The sequence below is a fragment of the Salminus brasiliensis genome, chromosome 23 (genome assembly GCF_030463535.1).
Source record: "Salminus brasiliensis chromosome 23, fSalBra1.hap2, whole genome shotgun sequence".
NCBI classification, from domain to species: Eukaryota; Metazoa; Chordata; class Actinopteri; order Characiformes; family Bryconidae; genus Salminus; species Salminus brasiliensis.
In genome coordinates this window covers 5,468,040-5,490,646 of record NC_132900.1, presented here as the reverse complement: position 1 = coordinate 5,490,646, position 22,607 = coordinate 5,468,040, and the positions used below count along the sequence as shown (strand labels likewise).

Below are 22,607 nucleotides of genomic sequence, written 5' to 3'. Positions count from 1 at the left end.
GCTATTCCACACAGTGTTTATGCAGTTACACATTTGCATTTAGAATGGATTATTAGCGACTGGGGTTATGCAGTACTGACTTTAGCGTCCCGGTTCCCTGGGCTGGCGCTCGGAGTGGAGATTGTGCCAAGTCATGTTCTGCAAAGAGTTCTTGTTAGCCAAGTGATGTAGGCTTTGTCTTTGTAGATGTGTCTCCATAGACAATACAGATTCCATTAGCAAGTAAATAAATGTCATCATAACTCTCCGTACCTACACCCATGGCCATTTTAGCAGAATCATGTGGGAGAAATTCCCATTACTGACTGTAATTGGACGCCTCTACACTGTCCGCCAACACCGTCACGTCCTGCGGTGGTCCCTTTACATTGACAGATGGGGTAGCAGGGGCAATATATGGGCTAAATACAAAATGCACCAATATGGTGAGTGTTGGAGAAGTGTTTCCAATAAACTGTCCAAAGAGTTTAGGTACAGGGTATACCATTGTAGGTCTTTTGTGCCTCTTTTATTCTGAACCTTGTCCACATGCTTTTTGCAGGAGGCTGGCCAAGTCCACCCTGTTTTTGATCCCTCTGTTTGGGATGCATTACACTGTCTTCGCTTTCCTGCCAGAGAACACAGGAGAGACAGCACGGCTCTACATCGAGCTGGGCCTCGGCTCATTTCAGGTGTGTGTGTATGTCTTGCATTCATTTTAGGTGTCTATGGGTTGCAGCATTTGTAAAAAAAAAAATATTTGTCCATAGTTTTTTGGGGGTAAATCTCAATAGAATATTAAGATTTATTAGCCTCCTTTTGGAGAAGATACCCCCATGCTTAATAAAAAAATATTACTGTAATTCAGAGGAAATTAGAGAGAAACTAGAGGTGGTGGTGGATTATTGTGGCTAGTGTCACTGACTGTGTCATTGACTGCATGTACCATAAAAAATGGTGTGTCGATACTGAGAGCTACTGAGAGAGTAAACAACAGCAACCAGCGTACTGCTAACACACTGGAGGGGGGTGCCCTTGAGCAAAGCATCTAACCCTCAATTGGCTGCCCGCTGCTCTGGTTGTGTGTGCTCACTGCCCATAGTCGTTGATAGCTACTGGATAGCTCCTGTTGATGCTTGATCCATTATCCCGTCAAGTAATTTGCTTCCCACCTACACTACATCCGGCTTGACCTTTCCCCTGGGTGTTTTCTCCCAGTTTCCTCCCAAAATGACATGCTAGGTGAACTGGCTGTGCCAAATTGCCCCCATGGGTAAGTCAATAGGTGTGTGGTACCCTGTTATGGACTGCCTCCCTGTCCAGAAGGTATTCCCACCTTGGTGGGCTCAGAGTGGCTCAGCGGCCTAATGAGCTACCACTATGACCCAGGGGTCGCGACCTCAGCTTCCGAGCCAGGCTGCTTTGCCACCAGCAGCCAGAGACTGAGAGAGCACGATCTCCATGCTCTCTCCGGGTGTGTAGATGGCGCTCTCTTTTTCGTCACTCTACCAAGCGATGTTGGTCGACACTGGCGTCTGTTAGCTGGTGTGGTGGATCTGGGCACCCAGGGCTTTCCTCTGAGTGTGTCGGCCGCCTGACGACCTCGAAAAGAGGTGGTGGCTGGCTTCGGGTGTATCGGAGGAGACGTGTGTTAAGTTCTAATCCTCCTAGTGTCGGGAGCATGGCTAGTGCCAGGGGGAGCTACGAAAGGGTGGGTTAAATAGACCTTAAGTCCATGGGATCCCAGAGATTTCGCATAGGCCGCTTTTACCTTTACTTGATCATGTTTTAATGATGTCACCAAAGTGGGCAACAGCTGGTAGAGGGAAGTGAGCTCACACAGGTCTTTACTATGTATTATTAATTTTATCACTTACCATAAGCCTGGTTGTTTATACCATCAGTTACAAATAGTTTAATACCAAAACCCTTAAAAAACGATGATGAAAACTGTAGATGTTTCCTAAAACGTATGCTCTTATTTCCAGGGCTTTGTGGTGGCTCTCCTTTACTGTTTCCTCAATGGAGAGGTAAGCACTGGCTCCCTCATTACACCCTCCTGTTAGCACACTGTCCATCTCAGACATGCATGTGCTACTGTTATTGTTTTGCACTTTCACTGTCCCCTCAGGTGCAGGCAGAGCTAAAGAGGAGACTGCGCAAGTGGCAGACCCAGAGTCATCTGAGTCCTGGCAAAAAGCGCCGGATCACTGTCACCCAGATTACCGTGCTGGAGAGAGGCGACCCGCAGGCAGCTGTGTGCTCCGGTAACGTCTCATCAGTGTGAACGAGCAGGTCTGACCCCAGCGTTATGCGTGGGAAGTCAGCGAGCAGGAAACTGAGGAGCTTCAGCACAGCTGGATTTGTCCGCCTGGAAGCGAAGGGCTGGAGCTCGGATCAAGTGGCATTAAGCAAGAGTGCGAAACCCTGAGAGGATCTCAGGAGGAGGAGATTCTCAGTTTTAGGAGTGAGTATCAACACTCAGCCTCGTGCTGCAGAAGGTGTCTGGCTAGATGTCTAGCCGTGTTTAATGCAGCATCCTCTGAGGATAAAAGACGTCTCTCCGAACTTCCAAAGACTCGAATCTTATATATATAGAAGCCGTTTTTAAAGTGTGTGGGAAGTTCTCTGGATTCAGAAGATAGGCAGAACTCCAAAGCTTCAAAGAAACCTCCGATATATGCCATCAGGGCTGGCGTGTGGACTGGCAGAACAGACAGTCACCTGGGGGCACTGCCAGACCACTTGGGGCACTGCTATGAGTAGCCTTGTGCTTTTAGGCTATATTGTAAATTATCGCTTGACCCCCAGCATTTTTCAACCTAATCTTTATCTGCTGCATCAGTAACTCCCATCTACTCCGTCAACTCGTGACCTCCTCTTCAAATGAAGTAATTATAGGAACTACTGATCCTGTGAAGCTAAAAAAATTCAACCAATAATTTAGTTCCAAGAAATCCTTAGGCCTTCTCTGAAGGCTTAGAAGGCCTCAGGGCTCCCCTCTGGAGATCAAGGGTATTAATAGGGAGCTTGTCCTCCGTCGTACCCGAAACAGCCTCTACTCTTCTGGGAAGGCTTTACAAGAGATGTTTTGAGGATTTGATTGCATTCAGCCACAAGAGCACATGGTGAGGTCAGGTACTGACATTGGACCATTAGTTCTGGATCTCAAACACCAGAGTTTAGCTTGGGGAAATAAGCTAAGCTAAGTAACAGTTTGCTGCTAATCTAATACTGTAACTCTTGTTAGTCTTGTTGACTTTGCCTACGATGCTTTTCATCTGTCCACTCTTGTCCTACAACGAATTAATTGTTTTCTGACCATGGTGTATGGACATAGGTGTGTATGTCGCTTAATAACTAGACTGACAAAAGTATTAGGACACCTGCTCATTGACTGCTTTGTCCGAAATCAAAGAGATTATCCTGCTAAGGGCCCGACAGGGGCTCACAGGAGCCCGACAAATGTATTCATTGAGTATTTTGCAGGCAGTCCTCTCAAACCAAAGGAACATGGCCTAAAGGAGAAGTTCAGTGAGTAATCCAGTTGACACAATATCCCACTTACTTCAGATGTAGTCAATCAACCAAGCCATGTTTTGTGTCCAAATCTTGCCATTCTAGTTTAGCGCTAATGTAGCTGGCAAGCACTGGTCCCTGGTTCATAGATACATGCCGCTAATCTGCCTAAACCACATCCAGGTGTTTATTGGGTTTGCACAGACCTGTTGATGTGGTTCATGGTGAAGTGTGACCAAACAAGCTAAAATGTAGCTTAAATCTACACCAGAATGTCTACAAGCTTTTCATAGCTGCATGACCTTAACATAGACTGGGTTTTGGTCTGAGGGTTTAAGAGCATCTTTCTGAAGCCTTTTATCTCAATCGATCTGCGTCACTATTGATGTCTGGTGTTTGTTAGCAACATTAGCCTCATAGCTTCAGTTCAAGACTAAAAAAGCTTGCAAACTTCAAATGTTCTGCGCAGAGTTCAAACGAAGCAAACCCAAATTCGAACACTCTTCTAGACATCAAACTTGTGCACTTAAAGCTAAATGCTAATCACTATTCTCTCCAAGTACTCAAATCGTCTACGTGCCGCAACCAACTGCTGAAATAAAGGGTAATTCAGAGGGTAATCTGACCCTGGTAAGGGCATGTAGCTTCAGTCTGGGCTTCAGTCTGGCCCTGGAGATGAGAGCATGCAGCTTGAGCCTGTAAGCTCCTTTCCATGTCCCACACGACACCACTGGAGGCTAGCTAGCGAGAGCTCCAGATGCAGCGTTTGGTTTAACGTCACACAATGATTAATGTTGCAAATGCTCTTTTGAAGTCGGTGGCGGTAGTTAATATTCAGAAAGTTCTGAGGCGCCTCATTTCTGAGGAAAAACCCCCAAAGTTTCCTACTAATTGCATCTGGTCGGGATTGAAACCCTACTTTCCTGCTGTAATTGTAGCCGGCTGCTTCTGGGAGCCTTGCAGGTTTGGGGAATGGACAGGAAGGTTCAAACAGACCTCTGTACAGTGTGTAAATGGTACCAGTGAAGAGAGCTTGTAGGCCGAGTGTGTTCAGAAGTGTCCAGCATAACTTAGGCATAAATGTTGGAATATTAATATACGTGTGTGTGTGTGTTTTACTGTACAGTAACAGCTAAATAGAACTACTAGGACTGTAGCGTAGATCAATCGGCTCTGAATTCTGCAGTCGTGTTTTGATGTTGTGTACGTCGCGAGCTGTGTGTACTGCGGGAAACTGCAGAAACCTCAACAACTGGAGCACTCTGACTGTAAAATATACATGACTGTAAAATAGCCTTCAGTTTACATGACGTGTTTTGGGATACCCCCCCTTTCTCCATTTTCCCCCTCTACATTTTTCATCACTGCCTAAGGACACACCTGGAGTGTCTTCATAAATGTCACACTGCAGAAATAAACAGATGTCTTGCCAAGTGAAGGAATCTGTAATGTTGGAGCTACGGTACCAGTCGAAAGGTGCTAAGGTGGCCATATTTCTTTTTAGGATGTCATGGCTGGGGGCTGGGGGGGTTTCAAGTAGGCCTGAGTTGTAAGTTGAACTGAGAGGAGGAGGAGATTTGGTCATATGCGATATTATAGGCCATCTAGGCTATTCACTGGTCTTTTGCTAAGTAAGTAAACACACACAATTAATGTATTTCCACCCTCACACACACACACACACACACACACACACACACACACACACACACACACACTGCCACAATCCTACAACTTAGGCTTACTCAAAACCCTCCTCCCAGCCACTACATCCTAACTCTGGTGGATACCTGTGTGTCCCCAGTGTCCTCTTTTTTAAGATGACGATCAGCGTACATTCAACCAGGTGTGTCTAGCAATATACTGGAATAGAATGTGGTATTTTTCCTATTTAAGAGACTTAAACAAAATTATTGCTTCATATCCTGAATTTTCCAGTAAATCCAGAAACTGAATCTTAAAAGTTTACAATAATAATTGTCATTCATTTGAATCCACTGACATAGAGCTGCAATATGTATGCATTTGTGTGTGTAGGGGTGTGTGTAGGGGTGTGTGTGGGTGGGTGGTTGTAGGAGTTTTAATGTAAAAGTAAATGTTTGACATAACATCCATCACTGATTCACCTATTTATTGAATATTTTGGCACTTTTACAAAGAAATAAATATATATTCTCAAAGAATGTTCGACCATCAGTGTCTCTGTTCTGAATGTCTAAGTTAATTAAGCATTTAAAGGGGAATTCCACCAACTGTTTCAAAATCTCAGCACAATTAGAAACTCAAAGTTGTAAAAAAGTCAGATTAGAATTGGAATCAGAGTCATTCACAGTGTTGGTGATGGTAACCAGACGTCTGAAGAGTTTAATACCTCTAAAAGCTACATCACAGAAAATGATTACTTATAAAATGGTTATGAAGTCACTGCCTGGTGTCTGAGGAATTGATTTATCATAATTTTGAGATACTGTTTTGGCTTGAAGCATATTTTATCAATTACGTTAATGGCGGAGAGGAACATGCCGGGTGTTGTAAGGCAAAATAATACCCAGAAAAGGATTTTGATCATTTCAGAAAGGAGATAGAGAGGCCATATTTGCATGATATGTTCTGAGTGTGTTTGCTTACATCTTAACGATTGAATTATACAATTTTCATAATATGGCAGAAGTCCCCTTTAAAGCATTGCTTTGCCCAATGTTCTGAACAGCGATTTCCATTGAACCCGTCTCCATCATTTTAGATTGCATCCCCCTCGCTCTTCCTCTTTCTCTCTCTTAGGATTTTGAAAAAGGCAAACACGCTAACACTCCACAGGAGACAATAAAAATTCACGAGATACAAAAAGTTGCCACAAACACCAGAAATACCAGAGTTTTTTTTTGTTGTTTTGTTTTTTTGTCAACAGTGGAATCCAACATGTAGAAAAAGAAGTTCAGATGTTCGACAAGGACCTTTTGCTATACATGACAGCAGAAGAAAAGAAGGCAGGCCAATGATACACTAGACAGCTTAGCTGGAAAGTACAATACAATTCAGTCCATGTAATACATTCAGGGTTCAGAAGAGTCCACAGTACAACTAGTCCACTAGTCTGTTCAACAATGACTCAGTTTAAACCCGTGCAGAGATCCAACGGTAGAGACCCAATCCAAGATTCCGTTATTTCCCACCCCCCCCTAAAGCTCCCGTAATCCTCCAGTCTCTACACGGCTGGCACAGTAATGAAAGAGAGGAAACGACTCTACCTAGTGGCAGGCATATGTATTACACACGTACACACACAAGTTCAAAACAGCTGACACTGGTTTATAACAGCTTTGAGACATGGTCGTTACCTTCTGAGCTCGTCCCGCTCAGAATGACAGCTGGTGTCAAGAACATAGAAAGCAGCAGTTTTGTTCATTTTTTCACTTTTTTTCTGTATCTTTTTTTTTTTTTTTTTTTTTTTTTGTCATGCAGGCACACAACGTCTATAGCCACCCGTCCAGTAACATACTGTACTGTACAAACTTTCCCACTGTACATTCTACTGTATACATCTGAATCTAGTTCAGGAAGTGGCACATGACCATTTTTACCCCCTCTCTGTACACTCTTGGTATGTTCTCAGTAACATCCCGAGCACCTAAAGAAATTCTCAGTTAAGTATCCATGTTGTCCGACTTCCCTCGGACCTCCCATCTCAACAGATTGCCTCAAATAATATGTTTCCTGTCAATTCTCCTGTAATGTTTAGAGAACAGAAACGCAACTGACTCAAATCATTCTTATTATAGATTTCAATGGGCAGATGCTAAGAGAGCACGAATAGTAACCAGAACTTCCTGTTTGCTTCAAAAACTGGAGGGCAGCTTTGGTTTAGGCCTGTATTGTCCGACACGTAATGGTGGCATAATCAGATTTGCAATGTACAGTCAAATTTCAGATGATTCTTCGCGGGACGCAGCAACTGCCCATTGACTTCTATTACGCGTATATTACGAGCCAATGAGTTTTCTGCTCTTATCTAAGAACAGAGCGTCCCGTTGAAACTACGGCCTGTGCTGATCAAGTGTATGCCACAGACAGAGTGGATAGAGACTACGTCCAACATAAGCTGTAGTATCCCTTTAAGGTTGTCTGTGAACAGAAATAGCACTGATTTTAAAGGAGAACACAATTTCCTGAAATTTACACCCCTTATTGTTTGGCGATGTTTGCTGGATTTTATGACTAATGTACAACAGTTGCATTAACTGATTAGTTCAGACGTTATTAAGACATTTTCATGACGTTTTGAGACCAAAGAAAGCTTTAACGTTGAATATTTTACAAGTTTGCCACTGTGTGCACCTCAACGCCTCGTGTGGACACTTACCACCTTAACACCACACGTGAGTGAACTGAAAACAAAACCCACCCCTCGACCCGAGACCGGAGAAAGTATACAAAGCAGCTACGAGACAACCACTAAAACATATCAAGCCACGAAAGAGCAGCCTCCTCAGCCAACACCCACAATCCACTAGTGGTCTGCAGTAAAAGCACATACTATATTGCACATGACATTTTATCCATTCCAATTCACAGAATAATGACCGGTACAGGTGTGCTAATGTTCTGTACATACATTTTTTTTCTGACCTCAGAGGTCATGACATCATACTGACTGAAGAAGGAAAACAAGAGAAAAAAAAGAATTAAAATACATTAAATACAATAAAATACAGTAATATAATACATCAAGGCGCACTTCTATCACTCCATAAACCTGATATTGATGCCCCATAAAATATAATAAAATAAAGGAAAAAAATAAAACAATAATAAAAATAAACACCAGTATGATTGTCAGTAGAGTTTTGGTTGAGTGAATGTGTTGACATCAAACTGTATTTTGTAAAGGGTCTGAGAATTAATTTTCCCTTTTTTTTTTTTTTTAAATCATTCATTCACATTTTAGCCCTAAGATTTATTTGCAGTTGAACGTTGTCACAGTCTGTTGTGCACTACACCATTCTACACCAGGACCTCTGCCATCTAATATCTCATAATTAGTTGAATTTATACTGTAAGACATCAATAGTACACCTGTGAGATGCAAGTCACTGTCAAAAAGTCAAAAATGAGCATTATAATAGTTTCATATTTAATATTCAATTTATAGTCTAATACTAGCATGACTAGTTCTATCTTCCGACCAACAGGCACTTCGAAGAGTTGGACCTATTTAACTTTTTTTAATAAAAAAATGAAGCATAATTTAAACTGACATGATTTGTGTTATTGATGTCAGCAAAGTAATTTTCATATTCATACATGGTTAAAAAGAATATACAAGTACCACAAAAAAAGCAACGCGACACACGATGCACGTCATTTGAGAATTTTTGCTCCCGATAAAAATAAGCTTTTATTTTCTGTTGCAATTTTAAAGACTTTTATATTATTGTTTTTTTTTATGGCATTTCATTCTTTTTGCAGAATAGTCCTACAAAAAAATCTGTCAACAGAAGAAATGACAAATTAGGGAATTCTATAATTATATATAGAATTTATGTATAATTACATTGGCATGGATTGCTAATTGCTAATCGCTAAGTCCTCGTGTTGTTGACATACTCTGTACTTGCGGCTGATTGTAAAAAAATACATTTTACAACCTCTTTAGAGATTCCAACGGTGATCTGTTTAGGCGCCGGGCGTTTATACAAGCGATGCGACGTAAATATATACGACTTTATTTTGACACAGTCACTTTAAAGCTAAATACTGTAGCTGGCAGATATAATGAAGACCATATCAAAATAATTGTACTGTATTTTGGCACTTCTTACAACTGTTTCTTAATGAGGAATGGTAGAAACACTGAATACTGATATTAACACACATACCGTCCCTTTGTAAATCTTGCTATTCTTTACGCACTTCGTTTCTGAATGCAAAACATGTCAAAGTTGATGTTTCTAGCAAGAAATAATATTGTTTTCAGGGTTGAAAATGGATTAAAGATTGAATTTTCCTGCACCTAATGTAACTTTTTGTGCTCCGCAAATCAGAACACTATTTTCTGAGCAGTAGAAGTCTCTTCTAGGCCCCCTGTTCTATATAACGGGGGCATTTTCAGCGGTACTTACTCATGAAATGCCTCAGTTTACAGTTACTTTGTACTGTACAGTATTATACTAATGTGCTTTCTGACTGGCTGCCAATAAGATTGAAGGAAATATTGGAAATTAGCTGAAAAAATGAAAAAACACTCGAATTACTGATAGAAAGCATTGTTTTCTTAAAGCTTGATCTCAATAACACGAACGCTTTTGGCTCCAAAATTGCACCCCGAGTGAATTCAGTTGGATGCCTCCGTTATTTTTCCGTAAAACACGCATTTTTAAAACGGTAGGAACGGAATCTCGATAAATGATTGGTTTCTTTCCTTGATAGAGATCAGTAAGTAGCACTTTAAGCTCCTACTCTGTCCTGGCTGGAGTTGGTTTTTCGATCGGAGGGGTGGGCTCAAGGGGGGAGGAGTCACGTCGAGCAGAGCCAATCAGGCGCTCAGGTGGGCAGGTTGAGGTTGGCACTCTCGGCCTGCGGGCTGGACATACGGATCTGCGAGCTGCTCTTGCTCAGGATGGACAGCTGCGTGCCCCCGTTCACCCCACTGCTCGCTAGCGAAGGGTGACGCTGCTGCTTCAGGTCCACAGCAAAGTACCTGTTCACCGTCCAACTGCGCCATTTCCTCTTGATCTCCGACTGCACCTTCAGGCAGAAACTTGAAAAGGTCATTTTTTAATGGACTCAGCTGTAAGGGTACACGCGCTCTCCCACCTGCCCTGATTCCACTCCCATTTCTCAACACTAATCACAGACGTGCTCGCTAATACATCACACGGGAAACAGGGGGCTTAAAGAAACACTCCAGCATCCGTGCGGCGGCCAAACCGTGGGGAACTTTTGGCTTTCTGACATTTTTACAGTCTGGTTAAATATGAACTTGTGAGATCCCAGCTAGAAAAAAAAAGTTCTGACATTTTAAAGTCTGTCACCTCAAGAGAGTCCAATCTCTCCAATCCAGTCAAGGTTCTGTTTAATTATGAGGTGAGCAGACACAATGTATTTAAATATTTAAAATGATTTGATTGTAATTATTGACTCATAATAACCTATTAAATATTATGTTTAAGTTATAATAAACACTGATATTGGGCTGTTATGTCACGCCAGGTAGTAAAATCATTACTGTTTCAGGTATTTCAGTTGTTTTATGATGTAGCAGCAGTAGTAGTATTATTATCAGTAGTAGTAGTAGTATTAGTAGTAGCAATAGTACAGTAGTAGTAGTATCAGTAGTAGTAACAGTAGTAGAGTAGTATTAGTAGCAGTAGTAGTAGAAGTAGTAGTATTAGTAGTAGTAGTAATATTTATTATTAGTAGTAGTAGTACTGGCAGTAGTAGTAGCAGCAGTAGTAGTAGTAGCAGTAGTAGTAGTAGCAGGAGTAGTAATAGTAGTAGTAGCAGCAGTATTAGTAGTATCAGTTGTAGTAGTAGTAATAATAATAACAGTAGTAGTAGTAGCAGTATTTTATCAGTAGTAGTAGCAGCAGTATTTTATCAGTAGTAGTAGCAGTAGTAACAGTAGTAGTAGTAGTAGTAGCAGCAGTATTAGTAGTATCAGGTGTAGTAGTAGTAGTAGTAGTAATAGTAACAGTAGTAGAAGTAGTAGCAGTATTTTTATCAGTAGTAGTAGCAGTAGTAGTAGTAATAATAATAATAACAGAAGTAGTAGTAGTAGCAGTATTTTTATCAGTAGTAGTAGTAGTAGCAGTAGTAATAGTAATAATAATAACAGTAGTAGTAGTAGCAGTATTTTTATCAGTAGTAGTAGCAGTAGTAGTAGTAGTAGTAATAGTAGTATAAGTTGTAGTAGTAGTAGTAGTATTTTATCAGTAGTAGTAGCAGTAGTAGTAGTAGTAATAGTAGTATAAGTTGTAGTAGTAGTAGTAGTAGTAGTATTTTATCAGTAGTAGTAACAGTAGTAGTAGTAGTAGTAGTAATAGTAGTATGAGTTGTAGTAGTAGTAGTAGTAGTATTTTATCAGTAGTAGTAACAGTAGTAGTAGTAGCAGTATTTTTAGCAGTAGTAGTAGTAATAGTAGTACTAGTAGTAGTAGGAGCAGTAAGAATAGCAGTAGTAATAGTAGCGGTAGTATTAGTAGTAGTTGGGCCTACGGCAAGGACAACACTGTCTCTATCCAGTTGTTAATACTTTGTCATATTAAAGGTTTTCCGGGCTTTGACGAGGGGAAACATGTTCGGGCGCGGTACAGATCAGTGTGAGTACAGCCTAAGTATGTAACCTGAGTCAATATTATCGCCCATAGTAATGCAGCGTCTGCTACAGCGGGACCAGAAAACGTTAAGTTGAAGAACACTGGAGTATTCCTTTAATAGAGTTCAGTCTAACTCTCCACGTGATGAATTCGGATCTATCGTCTACCAAGACCTTAAGTGTTTGCTCAAGACCTTTCAGGTCTTAGTATATTAAAGCATTAATAAGTGACACTGTACCAGACTCAAGTCTAAACAGAGCAAAGCTGCATGCACAAGAAAACACTCGGCATGCAGTCTAAACAGGCTGACGATGACAGATGCACATCAAGGACATTAAAGAGGCTTACCTCTCCATTCAGGAAACAGTAGAGCACAGCCACCACAAAGCCCTGGAGACAAGCAGAGTGAGAATGCAGTTAACTGACGGCCAGCGTTGGTAGGTCTGCTGGTCTCAGAGCATTTAATGAAATGCTATTGCTGAGATAATTTAAATAGACCAAAGAAGTCACAAAGAAGTGTCCCATAACATCCAAACAGATACACAGATGAGCCAAAACATTATGACCTATACAACCAACATTGATACAAAAAGGTGTGGTTCTCCATCACTGTGTTCATTAGAACATCTCCAAAGTTCTCCTCATGGAGTCTAGTATTATATAGAGTTCTCCTCCAACAATCAGGGCTTAATGATGGTAAATCAGCTGCTGCTGCTGATGAAGTTGAACACATCCTCCACGCTGTGCTGGCTGGACTGGGGGGCGTCCAGGAGAACCCTGGAGAACCCGAGCTCTGTTCTTCAGACTAGCTCACTGACAAGATCTCACTACTTTCTTCAGAACGAGAAGCTCTTGCTCCTTTTTACTGGATTTATGTTCACCAGCATCTGTTCTTTTGGGATCTGGAGCTTCTACAGTAAAATCTCTCTGACTGCTGAGAGACATGCTTATATAGAATGTGATCAGGGGGCTAAAACCTCTGCACAGGACACAAGCACTGAATGAATATACGCAAAACACAGACATCGACACAAATAAGGAAAATCTGGAGTGTGGAATTTGGTCTACCTGGAAGGAGCCGAGGCCCAGTTCGAACACCAGTCTCTCCCGCTTGCTGACGTCCTCAGGAGAAAAGGCGAACACAGTGTAATGGATGCCGAAAAGAGGGATGAGCAGCAGGGTGGAGCGGGCGAGCCTCCTGTAAACACACACACACACACACACAACAACGTCCAGCACATCGGTCCACTGCCAGGCTCAAACCATTCAGTCTGCACGACAAGACAATGCTGCTGTAATGAGGGTGCTACAGAACATGACGAGCTCAGACTTCTCCAGGACACTGGAGTGATGTCCTTAAATGCACTGCAATATAACACTGCACTCACTGAACACCAAAGGCACGACAACACAGCGCGGGATTCCAGCTCAGGAGCAGATCCTTCATAGAAGCCACCATGGTAGTTACCCAGCCTGTGTGTAGGCCGCAAACCAGAAGAGGGGCGACCTACAGACAGGTCGACTGGACACATTGCTCAGGGGTCCTGGCTACTAGGTGGCCCTCTACTGGCATGAATAAGCTGGCTACTCTGTTTAATTTTTTTTATTAAGTCAACCCAGGCAACCCTTCTATATCTCAATAACTACATCTACAACATGGAAAGGGCTCTGAAATCAATAATAAATAATACATTTTATCAGTAGTAGTAGTATTATTAGTAGTAATATTATTATTATCAGTAGTAGTATCAGTAGTAAAATTATTATTATCAGTAGTAGTATCAGTAGTAGTATTATTATTATCAGTAGTAGTATCAGTAGTAGTATTAGCAGTAGTAGTAATAGTAGTAGTAGCAGTAGTAGTAATAGTAGTAGTAGCAGTAGTAGTAGCAGTAGTAGTAGTAGTAGTAGTAATAGTAGTAGTAGCAGTAGTAGTAGTAGCAGCAGTAATAACAGTAGTAGTAGTATCAGTAGTAGTAATAGCAGAAGTAATAACAGTAGTAGCAGTAGTAATAACAGTAGTAGTAGTAGTAGTAGTATCAGTAGTAGTAGCAGTAGTAATAACAGTAGTAGCAGTAGTAATAACAGTAGTAGTAGTAGCAGTAGTAGTAGCAGTAGTAATATCTGTAGTAGCAGTAGTAATAACAGTAGTAGTAGTATCAGTAGCAATAGTAGTATCAGTAGAAGTAGTAGTAGTAGTAGTAGTATCAGTAGAAGTAGTAGTAGTAGTATCAGTAGTAGTAGCAGTAGTAATAACAGTAGTAGTAGTAGTAGTACCAGTAGTAATATCTGTAGTAGTAGTAGTAGTATCAGTAGAAGTAGTAGTAGTAATAACAGTAGTAGTAGTATCAGTAGTAGTAGTAGCAGTAGTAGTAATAGTAGTAGTAGCAGTAGTAGTAGTAGCAGTAGTAATATCTGTAGTAGTAGTAGTAGTATCAGTAGAAGTAGTAGTAGTAGTATCAGTAGTAGTAGCAGTAGTAATAACAGTAGTAGTAGTAGTATCAGTAGTAGTAGCAGTAGTAATAACAGTAGTAGTAGTATCAGTAGTAGTAGTAGCAGTAGTAGTAATAGTAGTAGTAGCAGTAGTAGTAGTAGCAGCAGTAATAACAGTAGTAGTAGTAGCAGCAGTAGTAGTAGTAATAGCAGAAGTAATAACAGTAGTAGCAGTAGTAATAACAGTAGTAGTAGTAGTAGTAGTAGTAGCAGTAGTAGTAGCAGTAGTAATAACAGTAGTAGCAGTAGTAATAACAGTAGTAGTAGTATCAGTAGTAGTAGCAGTAGTAATATCTGTAGTAGCAGTAGTAATAACAGTAGTAGTAGTATCAGTAGCAGTAGTAGTAGTAGTAGTAGTATCAGTAGAAGTAATAGTAGTAGTATCAGTAGTAGTAGCAGTAGTAATAACAGTAGTAGTAGTAGTAGTAGCAGTAGTAATAACAGTAGTAGTAGTAGTATCAGTAGTAGTAGCAGTAGTAATATCTGTAGTAGCAGTAGTAATAACAGTAGTAGTAGTATCAGTAGAAGTAGTAGTAGTAGCAGTAGTTTTTTTTTTTATTAAGTCAACCCAGGCAAACCTTCTTCATCTCAATAACTACATCTACTACATGGAAAGGGCTCCGAAATAAATAATACATTACGCAGATGTACACAAAATATATTGGGCACGAGCATCAGCCCAGAATTCCCATACTGGCGCATCTCTGTGATGCTGGTTTCCTGAATTAGCCAGTTATGGGGAAAATAGCCCACATACAGCACACATTCAGTTCTTCACAAGTTCCTACCTTCCAGACACATCCAGACGTTTTCCTACACCTTAAACTCCTTAAAAATTGTGCTCCAGAGCAAGTGCCACCATTTCAGTATCGAGTATGGATTAAAGCTATTCGGCTAGTCTGACCACTGGCTCCCCGTTCCGGGTCGTTTGCATCCCTCTGAAATCCCAGCTGGACTGAAGCATGCATGGTGATGGTTCATTCCACGACATCCACACTCAACAGGTAACACTAGTGTAATGTGATGGACCGCACTACACACACGCTCAGGTGACTAAAATACACGGACACTTAGACATGCACACACACACACACACACACACTTACAGGGTGATGGCAGAAAGCTCTGACATCCTGCATGAATGCTGGACAGCCTGTGTTGGCTCACTGAAGCATTTCTGTGCACAGCTGCTAAACACGACAAAGACAACACAACAAAGACAACAAACACCTCTTTAGGACAGAACACACTCTCTCGCTCACACACACACACAGACATAATTCAAGCAGCGACACTCAACAGATGACTCTTGCTTAACACACAAATACAAACACACACACACGCACCTAAACACACACACGTGTAGAGTGGGCAGCGTTCCACAACCCAGTTTAGGGCCTCATTCTGACCCCAAATACATCTCTTCCTCTCATATTTGCTCAAATTAAAGGGACACTCCGGCGTTTCTTGACCTGATCTCTGCTAGTGTGCTAGTGTTCACCTTTCTAGTGTTGCACTGCTAGTGATAGGGGGAGTTCACATGAACAGGGATTGGGGGATTGGCCTACTAAAGTGGGTAGAAAATAGATTAGAAGTAGGGCTGGGCGATATGGTAAAAATACTATATCACGATATTTAAATACACAATATTAATCACAATACATTTAATCACAGACTAAAAACATCCATAGCTTCAGATTCTTCATTCTTCAGTGATCTATACTCGACATCTGCTGCTCTTTATCTAATTAAACTATTATATTACACTGTTTGTAATGAAATCTGCAGCTGATCAGTATTTATTAAGCACTAATAATATTCTCCATATGCTTAGAAAAGCACAATAATTGATCACGATACGATAAAATATCATCATATTGCCCAGCTCTAGATAAAAGTAGAAATAAAAGAGGAAAAAAGGTAAAAGAGCCACAAAAGATAATGAGCCATTGCTCCGTTTACGGATAAAGTCCCGCCTTTTCTACAAAATGAGCCAATCAGCTTGCTGGAGGTCAGATAACAGTTTCGCAACACTTATTTTTTAATCACTGATTAAAATCTGAGAAAAAACTCATAAATAGTTTGTAGTGTTCGGCTCAAGAAAGCCCAAAAATTGATTTTTGGCTTATTCCAGCTACTGGACTCTTTTACATCACTACAGATCTCCACATCAAGGAGGCAGAGGTCCTCCACAATGTGGAGATCTGTGAGAGTCCAATCAAACTTTTGTGCCTTTTGAGTCGAACTCTACAAACTATTCATGACGTTTTTTGTCATATTTGTGGTTTAAAATAACTGCTGTGAAACTGTAATCTGACCTCCGGCAAGCTGATTGGCTCATTTTGTTAAAAGGCGGGACTTAATCCGTAAACGGAGCAATGGCTCATTATCGTTTGTGGCTCTTTTACCTTATTATTTTTTATTATTTCTACTTTTATAATGAAATACCTACCTGGCGGTGTTGCACAGGTGGCCGCAGAGTGAACTGACCTGCCTTTTATGAACTTTGCATGCTTGCTTGCTTGTCTGCTCCTATTCCAGTCCCATGCTGTTCAGAGTTCAGTGAGCTCTTTAGAACCACCCATTCTTTCACTAATGTGTGGGAAGGGGGACTGCATGGCTAGGGCCTCGATATACTCCTGTGGCAATTGGAATGAATAAAAGACCTGAATGCAATAATTAGGAGGTGTCCCAATACTTTTGTCCATATAGTGTGTGTGTATATATGCTAGATTTGGGGTGACTTCACTTGGCAAGGTATCATTTTCACATTGTCTATAAAACACTAACCCACAGAATTCATCAACTGCCCACTAGCTTTCGTTCTAAGCGGCATTATAAGGTTCCCGTATGACCTCTGTATCAAGCCCAACTATACACGGACAAGCCCACGCCATTCTAAACCTCGCAACTGCTTTTGTCCGGCTATTCCGGAGAAACAGCCGCCACAGGGGCTCTGAATCAGCAGAACATTTCGTCCTTCTTAACACTGCATAATCATCAGAAACACGGCAGCCCCCGAAAAACACCACAGTGCCGCTCACAGACGTGCAGTGTAACCGCGGAGCAGGACGGCCTTCATCTACAATAGCACAGTAATCAAAGCTCACGCAGGAGGAGGCAGGGGCCTAATAATACCAAGAACACTATCGATCAGCCAATCGGATGCGTCAGAGCTGCATGCAGAGTGTGTGTGTGTGCGTATATGTGAATGTGTGTGAGAGGGAAATAGTTCTGTTTCCATGGCGATTGAGACAGGCTCACTCACAGGTAAATGCTGGACTCGTTCCCTCCGACGTCTGGAGACTGCAGCTTCTGGACGAGGATGATGATGATCCCGATGAAGAGCACAAAGTTAATCTGATGAGACAAAAAGGTGCCAATTCAAATGTTTGGGGAACAGTCACAGCAAATTGTATATATTACATGGACAAAAGTATTGGGACACCTACTCATTCATAGTTTCTTCTGAAATCAAAGCTGTTGTATAAAAAAGTGTGTCTTACTTTTGGCCGTACTGTCCAGGGAAGGGTTTCTACTAGATTTCTGCTCGATAGAAGCATTGCTGTGAGGATTTGACTGCATTCAGCCACAACAAAAAAAAAGCATTAGTGAGATCATCATCCATGACTCCCTAATCCATTCCAAATATACTGGATGGAGCACCAGCCATCATTCCAGAGAACACAGTAGTTCCACTGCTCCACAGCTCAATGCTGGGGTGGGGGGCTTTGTACCCCTCTAGCCCATGTCTGGCAGTGAGTTGATGTTTATCTGCTCCAGAGAGTCCTATTCTATTGGCAGTACTTCTCTGTGTGTGTATATTTGCACATCTGTGTCAGCAATGGGTGCAACTTAAAGTAGCCAAATACATTCATTACAAGGGGTGTCCACAAACATTTGGCCATACAGTGAATCTTTGTTTTCCAATATGTTGTGCTCTAAATGTGCCGTTTTCACGAGCTGCTGAGCTAGTTAGATTAAACAAGGCGTCGGTTCCGGATAACCTTGACTTTGCCTTGTCGTTCTCCACCATGTTGCTACAGTGCACTGCATTTTAATGCCGGGGATGAATAGCACAGGAGGGTCATTGTTCTAAACAGCCGTCTTCTTGTAAACATCGACAAGCAACACACACAATTGGTTGTTGTACGTGAGCAGATTTGCATATTATTCCCCACATAGCAGTGAACCACGTGCAAACAGGCCAGCTTCTCTAACCATTAGGCCACGGTTGCCCCGCAAGGATATTGGTAAAGGGTAAAGGTGCATGTATTTGTCACTGTACAGCATTTGACCCATCTGTGGTACTGAACACACACACACACTAGTGAACTAGGGGCAGTGAGTACACACACACCCAGAGCGGTGGGCAGCCAACTCCAGCGCCCGGGGAGCAGAGAGGGTAAAAGGCCTTGCTCAAGGGCCCAACAGTGGTAGCTTTCCGAGCACGGGAATCGAACCCACAACCCTGTTATCGATAGCCCGGCGCCAGTTTGTAGAGAAGTCCCTGCAGTTACTGAGTAATACAGCTTAGTGTGTAAATAAGCCTTGGAGTGTTAAGGGGTTCAATCAGGCATGTACAGATAGCAATGCTATGCTAGATAGTGGGCAGTGGTGGCTCAGCGGTTAGAGCTATTCTCTGGTAATAGAACACACCCCTTCTAATGAATGCATTCAGCTACTTTACAGCAAGGCACTCTATTGCTGACACTGATGTGTCAATACACACACACACACACACACACATACACACACAGCTTGTCTAGTCCCTGTAGAGTAAAGTACTGCCAATAGAATAGGACTCTCTGGAGCAGATAAACATGGGCTATAGGGGGGTTTAAAGACCCCAGCATTGCAGTGTGGAGCAGTGGAACTCTAGAATGATGGGAGAACTCTCAGTTGGGGAGTTGGGGATGAGGTAGGGTTGTGATTCAACGCCCAACATCCTGACCTCGCTGACGTGTTTCTCGCAGAATGCAATCAAATCCTCACAGCAATGCATAGTAGAAAGCCTTCCTCCCTGGGCGGTAGAGATGGTTACTCCAACAGAAGCAAAGCAAACTCAACACACAAGAGTCCGTTAGGCTTACCATAATAGAGGCAACGACAGGTCCCTTTATCACCCACCAGAGGGCAGTGTTGTCGTTCATATCCCAGCAACTGCGGCAACACAAGAAAATCAATGCAAATTGAGGCAGAGCTGAGCTGATCCATCTCACTTGGATGTGACCAGCTTTCCCCCAGAGGGCTCAACTGACCACAACTGCTCCGAATTCACCTTAAAAAGAATCAATTAACAGGCAGAAGGATCGCTTCTGTCCGGCGGTCCTTCCACGCTATCAGTGAAACTTACCCAGAGTCATCAAAATGCAGCCGCAGGACGGCCCATATGGTCACGCAAATGGTTGGGGTTCCTGTAACACGAAGAATGTCAGGGTTATACCAGTATATTTTGGAGATCATCCACATATAAAATAAGTGTAAAAACACCAGAGAAACATTTGAAAAAAGGGAAGTGCTCTAATAACATAAAATGTGCTAATTTGAGAGCATTTTGTATTAAAAGTATGATGATTTATGATGATTTCTGCTCAGAATAGCTGTTTTTTAGCTTGTTAGTAGAGATGTTGAAGTTTTTGCCTGCATTTCACGTCCAAAGGCTTCCTAATATAGTGGCCACTGGTCATGGGCGTGTTGTGGGCGTGGGGGTGTTGTGGGCATGGTTTATGGTAATGGTAATATGGTCATTGTAAACATGCACATGCACAATTTGCAAACCATTGGTGTTTACTGGTATATCTGGTGTTTATGCAGCGTTCATTAGTCTGGTGGAACATTTTGGGAAGGTCCAGTTTACCCGTAATTTGCCTGTTATTTACCCGTACCTGTGATTTTTAGCCATTTCTCAACAATTTAGATAATCAATTACCCAACTTGTACATATTCTCTACCCCATCTCATGCAACGCCCCCGGGCCAGACCAACACACGCCCCCTCCGACCCATGCTTAGCCTGCCACACCTCTTTTTCGAACTGCCGACAATGCGACGCCACCAGGCAACCATACGGCGCCTGGAGGGAGCTCTGACGCACCGGCTAGCAGACGCCAGTGATGGCCATCTACCCACCAAGGCCAACAGCGCTGATTCAAGGCCCCGGCCACTGTTGGCTAGCAGCATGATTGGGATACAAACCAGCGATCCTCTGATCACAGCGACAGTGCCTCAATCCGCTGGATTAAACCACCCGGGGTCCTCATTTACCTGTAATTTACTCGTAGTTTGCTTGTGCTTTGGTCTGGGTGAGAACATCTACAAAACATCAAGCTGGACTGGTGGGGGGGGGGGGGGGGGGGGGGGTTCTGGTGGTTTTCCTGTGACAGGGTCATGGGCACTGATGAGAGGCTCACCGCCTCACAATGGACAATGTACAATGACTCTGCTGCTAACATCTTGGTGCCAAACTCCACAGGACGCCTTCAGAGTTTTGCCTTTCAGAGTCCATGTCTGGGATGCTCAGATGGTGTTCTCCCATTGTTTCTCGTGCTTTTACAAAGGTTTCATGAATGCGGTCCTGACTACAAATACTGAATTAGGGCCACTTTCACCTGCGGAGTGAACGTACCCATAGAGAAATGTAACCTTCATTTCTGTCAGTCTTGAAGGTATTTGTGTTGTACAGCACTGTATGACTGAACTACAACAAATAAAATGTAATCATCATCACAGAGTAGTACAGCACAGCCTTTCTGCTCCTCCAGAGTACCACCCAAATAGAGGAAAGGGGGCCATCACTCAGATTTGGATTTTTGCTGGAATAAATCTACATATTTATATGCAGTATAAATAAATGAGCAACATTCATATTTATCCAAGCAACCTGCAAATCCCCACCATGAATGCAACAGAAAACTGTTGCTTCCAGCATCAATCATTTATTACACAATTCAGCAGAAGTCAGCAAAGTGTGTGCAAATGTTACGACTCAGATGTTACAGGGTTAACTGTAACAGATGGAGGGCCTAGTTGTACCAGTCGCTAAAAGGTCTGGTAAATTAAGGCTGTCTCAAACATTACACATGTGTTTTTGACTGCAAACCGGTACCCTATATTTAAATATACACCAATCAGCCATAACATTAACACCACTGACAGGTGGAGTGGAAAACACGGATGATCTACTTCAGCTACCGTAGCATCTGTTAAGGGGTGGATATATTAGTTACTGAAGGTGATGCTGGTGTTGAAGCTGGAGAACTAGACAAGAACACATCAGGCAGGTCTTGTGGGGGGGTTTCTGGTATGCAGTGGTCTGTACCTAGCAAAAGTGCTGTAAGAAACACCACAACCGGACAACCAGTGAACCGGCGACAGGGTCATGGGCACCTAAGGCTCATTGATGAGATCCATGGAGGCCCCACCTCACAGCTTACAGGACTTAAGGGAGCTGCCGCTAACTTGCCGCTATCTTGGTGCCGTGAGAGGGCTCGAATGCTCAGATCTGTTACGGTGGCACAAGTGCAGCCCACTCAATATTAGGCAGGTGGTGTTAATTTTATGGCTGATCTGTGCATTTTATTTTTATATGAATAAAACATTAATTAAATTAATTAAAAAAACTCTTTTATTTCTTTAATAAATAAAAATAAATAAAAATTATTATTATTATTATTTATCTGTTTATTCTAACAGAACTCCAATATTTTCACACACAATACTACCAACTTTTATATTTCATAGAATACAAAAATAAAAAAAATAAAAAGCTACTCAGACAATTGGTTGCTGCAATCTATGATTTATGGAGCGCCTGAAAGTGGTTGCCAAGCAACCATGTGAGTCCACTCCATTGATGTTTGGAAGGCTTGTTTTCTGAAGCGACACGGCCAGTAAAGTCCCTGAAATGAAGAGGAACTGTAGATTTAGAACTTGAGCTGCCAAAGATGCTGCTGCATCCGGCACTGCAATAAAGCAGGACACACTGCTAGATCTCCAGAGCCTGAAATAGTAAAAGTAAAAGTCCCCTATTTACAAATGAACGTAAACACCACTGCTGACCCCCAGGCCTTCACATCCTGCCACTGCTATCCGCCTATCGACTATGTCAAAGTTTACATGAACTAATTGCCACTATTATCATTGTTACCACCATTAACCATTATTCCTTTTGCTACTGTTACTATTCTTCTATGATTATATAAGTTATCGTATTATATTATGATTATATCAGCACACCAGAGCAGTAGACTGTGACGGTACAGATTCTTTTATTAATTATTTATGAATTGCTCTGACCAGAG

The 22,607-nt window shown here is 42.0% G+C and overlaps 2 protein-coding genes across 7 annotated transcripts in view; one reads left to right on the top strand and one right to left on the bottom strand.

The window, feature by feature from the left end:
* Positions 1-5,534, top strand: part of ghrhra (growth hormone releasing hormone receptor a) — a 38,582-nt gene extending 33,048 nt beyond the window's left edge. The window contains exons 11-13 of the mRNA XM_072668763.1: positions 542-671; positions 1,968-2,009; positions 2,111-5,534. Of these exons, the coding sequence (XP_072524864.1) occupies positions 542-671; positions 1,968-2,009; positions 2,111-2,266 (328 nt within the window). The 3' untranslated portion in view covers positions 2,267-5,534. The remainder of the gene's footprint in view (positions 1-541; positions 672-1,967; positions 2,010-2,110) is intronic.
* A 78-nt stretch (positions 5,535-5,612) lies between these two features.
* adcyap1r1a (adenylate cyclase activating polypeptide 1a (pituitary) receptor type I) overlaps positions 5,613-22,607 on the bottom strand; it is a 49,684-nt gene continuing 32,689 nt past the window's right edge. The window contains exons 9-15 of one of the 6 annotated variants that reach the window (XM_072669336.1): positions 19,662-19,722; positions 19,399-19,468; positions 17,574-17,665; positions 15,412-15,495; positions 12,881-13,010; positions 12,161-12,202; positions 5,613-10,255 (exon numbers count right to left, since the gene is read on the bottom strand). In XM_072669336.1, the coding sequence (XP_072525437.1) occupies positions 10,031-10,255; positions 12,161-12,202; positions 12,881-13,010; positions 15,412-15,495; positions 17,574-17,665; positions 19,399-19,468; positions 19,662-19,722 (704 nt within the window). In that variant the 3' untranslated portion in view covers positions 5,613-10,030. The remainder of the gene's footprint in view (positions 10,256-12,160; positions 12,203-12,880; positions 13,011-15,411; positions 15,496-17,573; positions 17,666-19,398; positions 19,469-19,661; positions 19,723-22,607) is intronic. The other 5 variants (XM_072669337.1, XM_072669338.1, XM_072669339.1 and 2 more) reach the window with 5 other exon arrangements.